Source organism: Solanum tuberosum, unplaced genomic scaffold, assembly GCF_000226075.1.
Source record: "Solanum tuberosum cultivar DM 1-3 516 R44 unplaced genomic scaffold, SolTub_3.0 scf00500, whole genome shotgun sequence".
Classification (NCBI taxonomy): Eukaryota; Viridiplantae; Streptophyta; class Magnoliopsida; order Solanales; family Solanaceae; genus Solanum; species Solanum tuberosum.
Window position 1 is genome coordinate 47,420 of NW_006239419.1, and position 9,101 is coordinate 56,520.

The 9,101-nt window shown below is 29.3% G+C and overlaps 1 protein-coding gene across 3 annotated transcripts; it reads left to right on the plus strand.

Moving 5' to 3' along the window:
- The first annotated feature begins 1,381 nt into the window (after window positions 1-1,381).
- LOC102596304 (uncharacterized) lies at window positions 1,382-5,940 on the plus strand. 3 transcript variants are annotated; one of them, XM_015303979.1, is made up of 4 exons: window positions 1,382-1,467; window positions 2,173-2,276; window positions 4,913-5,371; window positions 5,556-5,940. In XM_015303979.1, exons 2-3 carry the CDS (start codon window positions 2,181-2,183, stop codon window positions 5,363-5,365), a joined length of 549 nt encoding a protein of 182 aa, XP_015159465.1. In that variant the 5' UTR covers window positions 1,382-1,467; window positions 2,173-2,180; the 3' UTR covers window positions 5,366-5,371; window positions 5,556-5,940. The 3 variants fall into 3 exon arrangements, with proteins under 3 accessions (XP_015159465.1, XP_015159466.1, XP_006364507.1); XM_015303980.1 differs by having other exon boundaries at window positions 5,561-5,940; XM_006364445.2 differs by having other exon boundaries at window positions 4,913-5,940.
- Window positions 5,941-9,101: the final 3,161 nt, after the last annotated feature.

The window sequence follows — 9,101 nt, forward strand, 5'->3', positions numbered from 1 at the left end:
CTCATCATGAAAGTACTCCATAGGAACCTTCTCTTAAGCTTTATTTCTGGTTTGGAAGTAAAATGAAATGTTTTCATGGCTTAAAACGTTAAATAAGCCGACATACCATATTTTTTACCCGACCCGGGTTCTGCCCCGCCAGTCCCTATAAAACCCTCATAACTTTTTATTCTGATGTCGGTTTGATACAGGGTTTTGTGCGCTGCAAACTAGACTCGTAGGCCTTCGATTTAATGGGTAATAGGCCTTCTAACTCTTTATATATTGGGAGAAAACATCCAATACATTTGACCCAAATTTCAAAGGAATCTTTAAAAAGGAACTTATGATAACTTTCGCCAACTTTTATTTTGCCACTTACTTAACTTCAAAACTTGAGATAAAACCTTTGAACACTTAAAATATGACATACCACATCCTTTTTAATTTATTACTCACCCTTTTTGTCTTTCCACAAAGGTACGAGTTAATTTAGACGTTTTGGAAAAGTCGGGGTGTTACATTTATCCCAAGGATAAGTAAATTTGAGAGACTGGATTATCTATAATGACGAATCGTTGACCGACTTTTTGAGGATTCCAAATGACTATATAAATCAAATCAAGTTAACAATACTTGAAATCTATGTTAGGAATGAGACTAAGACTAGTCAACAACGTTCTCCTTTATCGGTCGATGTCCATCCCCTATTAGAAAATTGTAATAGTGTTGATGGATTTCCGATAACTCAATCTACTGATTTTCCTAACATGACTCATTATCAAAATATTATGACATATCATAAATTGTATATCTTGGAGGAGTTTTCAGAATAAAAAATAAAAATACATAATGTAATAATTTTTTCGTTTTATGATATGTCAAATCAGTATAATTGTATGACAAACACTGCAAAAGCTTCATAAAGAGAAACAGTTTAATGCAAATCGTGAAAAATATTCCTCCTTGTAAAACATAATTTTTTCTTTCACCTTATAAAGTGTAAGAAAAACTTACACTTTACAAAGTGTAAAGAAATAGTTTCGTTTTACAAGGTGTAAAAAATAGTTTCGTTATATATTAAAATATACACGTTATGAGACGAACGAAAAACGTTTGGAATATTGCATAAAACAAATTTTTTTTCTTCCACTAAGTCTATTTTAGTTACTTACTAGAATATTAACTTATTTTGATCACTTTTATCTTTTTGTGGCTTATTTAGATTTCGAACTCCTATCTACTCCATCCAAAAAATAAATAAATTAAATTTTCTTATTTTTAAATTTCAATTTTTTTTTTACGGCTATCTCCAAACCAGCCTCCCTACCTCTATCAATTTTTTATTTTTTTTAAAAATAAATTATTTTGAAAAATATTTTAAATTTTAAGCTACTTTAATCCCATTCTAAAAAAAATATAAAAAATACAATTTGATATTCAAGGATGAAACCGGAGTAAGAGAAACCGGCGACTTTGCGGTGAAAGGTGATAAATGTTCTCTTTTCTCTGCAATTTACTCTATCAAAACTTCCGCAGGTGTTATCTTCAATTCTTTATCATTTTGATGCATATATTTTAGTCTTAGAGTTAATGAAAGAGTTGATTGATGACATCTACTTGTTGTTTGAGGAAATGCCTCACTGAATACCAACTCTTTTTTTTTAATTTAAAAAGTAGAATTTTTCTATTAAGATGTGATGAAGACCACAAATAAAATAATGGGCCACGAGTTTTCTTGATAGAAATGCGTTCTAATTCTTGGAAGCTCACTTAAGATGTGTTCTGTTGTAAATATGGATGGAGAACTATTGGTAGGCTTTAGGTGGGCAGACAATGAGTATTGGATTGCCTGTAAGACCCTAATAACATTGAAATTTTCATTAATTACTGATTAAAAAACCTAGTTTGTTTGATTGAAAATTATGAAATTGAAATTTTAAGTTCAAATACTAATCAATCACAACCCAACTTTGCTTGATTCACAACCCAACTTAAATTTGCATTGTTAGTCGATTTGGGTTTTATCTTGAAATTTGTGGATGGAAAAACACTCTTAATGGAATTTGTTGCATGCAAGAGTGTATTTGGTATGGAGGGAGTATGTTCTATTTGTGTGTTGCATTCTGGAACCCAACTTATTTTTTTTTGTGGTATTGTACTAGAACTAATACTCTGTCTAATTGATTAAAGGTCAGAGTATGCTGAAACTAGTTTCTGAAATGTTGTGCGTTCGAGGAGGTCAGAAGATGAGGCCTTTTCTATGTGCGCAAATTAGTGGCTTTCATACTTCAAAGGTAAAATGATTTGTGTCAATGCTACTACTTCATGCAGCCTTTCTATTTTCATATGTGTGTACATAACTTTGGCAGGAAAGAGAGCGAATGTTCTTGCTTCTGTCTTGTTGACTTGAATGGTTTTCCAATAGGACATGGCTATTTAAATCTAAGTTAAACCACTTGTTACTTCTGAGGTTTTTTGTTTGTTTTATCCAGTGGTGTGTTTATCTAAGACGGTCTTTATGTAAAACAAATGCAGAAGAGTGCTCATTAACTTCCATACATATGACACTCTGGTAAGACTGACTGGTGAATATTACGGTAGGAATGCCACAAATTACTTGGGAATCAGTATAATCTTCTTGTTTCCATACAAAGCTTGTTGGAATGAACTCTATCTTTTCAGAGTATCAATTTTCATATTGAGATAAATGATCGAGTTAGTCAAGAGTTAATTGTTCTCTAGAGAGTCTAGACTCTTAACAAATCTACGTTCACTGACATTGTTTCTCCTTCCATCCCAAGTTTAATTATCTAGTTTTGCCAATTGCATATAATTAGAGATTAAATAAATTTGAATAGTTTAGACTTCTAATATTAGAGTCATGTACAGATGTGTTTGAGAAATTGTTGGACTATGTAAAAGTGGAATAATTGTTGTGAAGATCTCACTTCAAGGCAAAAGCGATATGATCGAGCAGTATTTAGATCTTCATTAAGACATATCTAAATGAAAAGCTGTTCTACATAGCATCAAGTAACTGGGAAGGTACTCTGTGATGATAGAATCATGTAACTGTGAAAAGGTGAAGCTGCAAACGGTAGGTTCTTGAGAATGTTGGCGGTTTCTAAATTGTAAAGAATATGTTGCAATGCATATTATAATCTAGCGGAATAATCATACCTTGGACATAAAGCATTTTGAAGCAATCACCATTTTGTTGGAATAAACTCTTTATTGTTGATTTCACCTAGTTGAGGAATCAGTTGGTTTTTCCTCTGTTGTGAGAATGCTTATATTGAAAGATACTTGTATTATGTATATATGTGATTGCTTAGTTGACAAAACAAGCCAATAAAGAAGAAATTACACATTTTGTGCTAACTGTGTGTGATATTATACAAGGTTGTTGGGAATTGATGTACAGGCAAGATGAATAGATGAATTTGGGATTTATAGAAACTAGCTCTATTAAAAAGTGCTGACCTTATGTATCTTTAGTGTGCTGCTGTTACCTTTTCACCTTCGCTTTTGTATAATATATGAAGCAGACATGTGCCTGCAGCTTCAGGAAAAAGATAAGTTTACACAGGGGCGGACCCACATGGTACTTTTCGGGTGCTCGAGCACCCATTAATTTCGTATCGAACTATATATATTTATGTTGAAATTAAGAAAAATCGTATAAAAGTTAAAGGTGAGCACCCATGAAACAAATGGTTTGGTTGGTAAGATGGTTATAAGTGTGTGCTCAAGGTTGTTTCTTGGTTGTCAGCCACTGATCGATTCCCCTTAGGAACATTACTTTTGGTTTAAAATCCAACTCTTCTTTCTCTTAATTTATTTTGCTGAATTGTTTATTTTATTTATTTTTCTCCCTAATGTTGATTGTTTTTTTTCCTTTCACAAACTGTCTTTTGCTAATTTTCATTAAACAAAATTTTATAGAAAAAACTTTGTCATCTTCCTTTTTTTTTTTAAGTCCAAAATATAATTTTTATTGGTTTTTATTCGCTATCATATTTAAATATGATTATCTTTCTTATGAAAAATGTTAAATTTGTACACTTATATTTTGTGATTGATAGCTAATGGAGCACCCACAACATTAAAATCTTGGATCCGCCACTGAGTTTACATTGTGTTGAGGGAAGAGATTGTAGAATCGAAGAACAAATCCTTTAAGCTTTTAGATTTGATATTCACCAAATCTATAAAACAAACCAAATACATTAAAGTTCTGAATCCCTTCTGGCTCAGAATGGAGCCCGAAGTGATTCCTGTCCTTTACTTAAAAAATAAGGAATGACTCTTTCATCCGGGAAAAGAATGATAAGGAATGACTTTTGAGAAAGAGAGAGAAGCAAAATGCTGTTGATTCCATATCTGTAGCACTGATATCAACCCTGCTTACATGCTTGTATACTTGTGGTTTCGTTGCTACAGTTGTGCGGTTGTGCTTTTATTAGGAATGTGGCCTTCCTCCTTTTTTTTGAATGTATGGGCTTGTTGTAATAGCAAACATTGTTCCCCTTTATTCCATGCATTTTTTAGGAGTAGGAGGAATGGAAGAAGGAGAAAAAACAGCATTCAAGTATCACAGTGTGATGCTTCGGTGTGCTAGCACATGATGTGTATGTACATTGTAAAGTGATTGCTTTGCTTTTGTCTTGCAGCACTGCTGTACTGATAAAATGTTATTCATTAGCAAGTGTTAAAAGATATACAAGTTCCACTTCATCTGTGAAATTATGTGGTTCCACACTGTCCACACATAATTACCTGCATTTATGTTTTATAGGCATTGCGCTTGACATATGTGTGACGAACAATCAAACTTAATCTGTACTTGGATTTATAGCTTATTATAGACATGGACCCAGATATTTTTGAGATAGTGCCCCTTGAATAAGTTTGTTGCTTTGTTTGGCAGCCTGGTTTAGCACCTAGAAGCTTTTTTGGGGTGGAAGATTTCGTTGATGATGACAATAGCCGTCCATACACTTATCAGAAGGGGAAAAAATCTAAGAACCCAAACAAGCATGTTTCTTTCAAGCAACGGACTGTAGCATACATGGAACCGTTCACACTTGATGTTTTCATATCAAAGCGCTTTGTTTCAGCCTCAATCACCCATAGAGTTACATGCAAACAGGTTGCAGTAGCTGGTACAAACTCCAAAGATATCAAGGCAGTGCTCAAATCACGAAGTGATATTCCTGCATGCTTGTCTGTTGGTCAGATTTTGTCCGACAGGGCAAGAGAAGCTGATGTATACACTGCTTCTTATACACCTAGAGATAGGGACAAATTCGAAGGGAAAATTAGAGCAGTTGTTCAGTCCCTCATTGATAATGGTATCGACATCAAAGTTTATCTTGACTGAAAAAAGGTACTATGTCTACCCATTGTATCCAAATATATTTAACCACCTTAAAGTAATGAACCCTTATTGCAGTCTAGTTAGTATTTGTTTTAGTCTGAGATTGTCATAAGCCCCTCTTTGTGGAGAAGGCTGGCTTACTCACTTTTTTGTTTTTTCTGATTGATTGGTCTGTCTATGCCATCTTTACTAGAGAAGACCAAGTAGTGTGAATCCTTGACCTGGATTGGATATATGTATGCCCTAACATGGAGCTGAGGAAGGAAACCTATAATACAGGCTATGGATGCTCCAATCTTGCTGTGTATACTCATTGTATGTTTACATCTTTCGTTCTGCTGTCATCATCAAAAGCTCCAAGGACCAACACAGCTAGGGAGCAACATACAAGTGTATTGCTTGTTCTACGACTGTTGAACTCGATTTGGAGGGATGAAGTGACATTTGTGTTTCTTTAATTAATTGACAAAATGTCACCTTAGGTTATAAATATCATGTAAGATTGTGAGGAAGAATGGACTTTACAATCTATAGCACTTGACTCAAGCTTATAATCACAACAGATCTTCCTCTGTTTAGTGTTTACCCCTAGTCTAAACGTAAAACAGGGTACAAGGGCTTTATCAACTTACTACACCACTCAAAACAATCTTGTTTTGGTTTAAAATTGTTCAAATATGTTTTTCTTGTTTGATTTTGATTGCTTGACTCAATGAGGAGATGAGATCCATACTTCTTGATAGAGTCTAGCTCAGAGAGAAAAAGCATAAGCACTAAATGTTTAATTTATTAATAAGAGAAGTGCTTGATTCTTATTTTAAAGTTTGATTAATTTTATTTGCATCGAAAATTCATTTGTCACTCATAGGCAATTTTATTTGGAAGGTTCGAATTTAAAACCATAAGTTAGGAAATTATGATTCAATCTTTAGTTAAAAGGAAATGCATAAGATCAAAATACTGGAAATGCATTACTCAAATAGTTGATTCTTTCAGTTATACATCTAATTTTAATTTTGATTTGCTTTAATATCTTTTGAGTCGAGGATATATTGAAAATATCATTTTTATTTTTGAGGTAAAAATAAAATCTATATTTACTCTATCATTTTCATACTTCACTTTGTAGGACTGGTTTTTATTATACAAATCATGTTCTCAAAAATTGGTACATTATATTCTCAAAAGGTATAATTGCACTTTTGTTCCTTAAAATATTACTAGTAAATTTTATTTTGAATCCCTGTAGTATATGAATTTAGCACATTTAAATTTTAATTATTTAAATATGTATTTTGATTTCTTTATGTGGAAATATATTATATTTGACAATTTATAGAACTATATTATTCTCAAATTTGTAGTTTATACTCTCTCTGTCCCTAATTACTTGTCCACTTTTCCTTTTATAGTTGTTCCTAATTACTTGTCAATTTAAAAAAATCAAGAAAGGACAAGTTCTTTTTACCTATTATACCCTCAATTAAATGACTAACTATTTTGAAAAATGTAAAACTTTTCATCCACTTCATAATTAATAGGGGTAAAATGGTAAACTCATTATGTCATTAATTATTTTTTTAATAAGTGTGTCAATTCAAAAGTAGACAAGTAATTAGGGACAGAGGAAGTATTAAACATAACAGAGAAATAACTATGTGATGAAATAATTAATAATTACGATAAATTTATGAATATTCACCAATAAAGACAACAAACTAAAATTAGAATTTATTAATAAACTAAATAAAGAATCATAAATACTATTTCCTTTGTCTTAATTATCTTCCGTATTTCTCTATTACATGCCCTTTATGAAAACGTTAATTGAGAGGGATTTTTCAATATTTTACCTATATTAATATTTTGATATACAATCTCTCGTCATTATTTTTATTTTCTATTGAGGTGTTTGCACCCTCTAAGAACAACTATTAAGGATAAAATGATATCGAAATAATTTATTTTGTATTGAACCCATAAAATGATAGTTTAAGATAGGAAGAGTCTTGAGATTCTTAGTAGTTTAGTTGGTTATCTACTTGGACTTTCATCTTGTTAGTGCGTATTCGAATCCTTACTTTATTATTAAAGGTAGCTCATTGATGAGTCTAGTAAAACGTTTTGTTTTAGGCCTCCAAAATATTGAGGCCCAAAAATAATTTAAAGTGAATTCAAAGATTTTAATCTCTTGTAATAATATTGAACATTATATATATATATATATTTTATTTTATTTTTTTATTATTTTTATTATTTTTAAAAAGTAGCATCAACTTTTTATCATAAATCTTTTACAACTTTAAATTAAACAACCCAAATATTTATATCAATATATAATTTTTTTTATAACAACATCCAAGGTTAGTAGTGGAAACAAGCGACTAACCTTTTATTAATTAGAATAATCTTTATTTTTATAAATAATATTACTAATGTTTTCGGTCATTTAATAACACTAATTAAGAACAACTCATATATAAGAATAAAAAAGACAATTTTAAATTAATATTATTTTTATGTATATGTGTAATTATTTAAAGTCTTTTATTGTAATTTTAATTTTAAATAACTAATTTTATTGAGTTAAACTCCCTTCCTAAAATGAGCGACTAATTTAAATAATTAAATTAATGAGACGACCCCTGCTCAACTCATTTATCTATTTTCTTAATTGGTTATTCACACCTGTAACTTTTATAGTAATAATAAATAGATTAAATTATTAACTTAAAAAATTACTCATTTACTTCATTAAAGTGGTCTAAATTTGTGAACCAACAAGAGCTGATGTGGCATAATTGGCCAAAAAAGACAAGAATTTACTCCATTGGTCAGTCACCACCTGTCCTCTTTAAATTTACCCTTTCACATTGTACGGTAGGCCCCATGTCACCTAAAACACTATGCTACCTCAATCCCTTTACTCGTTCCATACTCGTTTCTTGTTATTTTAAAAAATTTAATAAGTAAAAGCCGCTATATCTTTTAGCAAAAAAAATGATTAATTGTGATTATGATTTTTTTAATTAAAATTTAAATTTAATCAAATTTTAATATTCAATAAATTTCTTTTAAAATATGATCTTGACTTTTAACCGTAAAAGTAATAAAAGTACAAGTTCAAATTCAAAAAAACATATTTTGTTTGAAAATTTAAATACATTGAGTTTATCTTATAAATTGTTTGATTGGTAGAATGGAATAAATAAGGATATTCTTAAGGTTTTGTTATCTTCTTTTTTAATATAAAATAAAAATAATCTTTAAACTAACTAATATTCATTATTAATTGTAAACTTCATTATTATTATCCGCGTTCACCCCAAATAATAATAATAATAATAATAATAATAATAATAATAATAATAATAATAATAATAATAATAATAATAATAATAATAATAATAATAATAATAATAATAATAATAATAATAATAATAATAATAATAATAATAATAATAATAATAATAATAATAATAATAATAATAATAATAATAATAATAATAATAATAATAATAATAATAATAATAATAATAATAATAATAATAATAATAATAATAATAATAATAATAATAATAATAATAATAATAATAATAATAATAATAATAATAATAATAATAATAATAATAATAATAATAATAATAATAATAATAATAATAATAATAATAATAATAATAATAATAATAATAATAATAATAATAATAATAATAATAATAATAATAATAATAATAATAAT

What these genes read in the sequence shown, in the direction of transcription:
- LOC102596304 (XM_006364445.2), top strand. Translation starts at nt 2,181, where the DNA reads ATGCTGAAACTAGTTTCTGAAATGTTGTGCGTTCGAGGAGGTCAGAAG. An exon ending in GTGGCTTTCATACTTCAAAG is followed by an intron (nt 2,277 to 4,912) that starts GTAAAATGATTT and finishes TTTGTTTGGCAG; the next exon opens with CCTGGTTTAGCACCTAGAAG.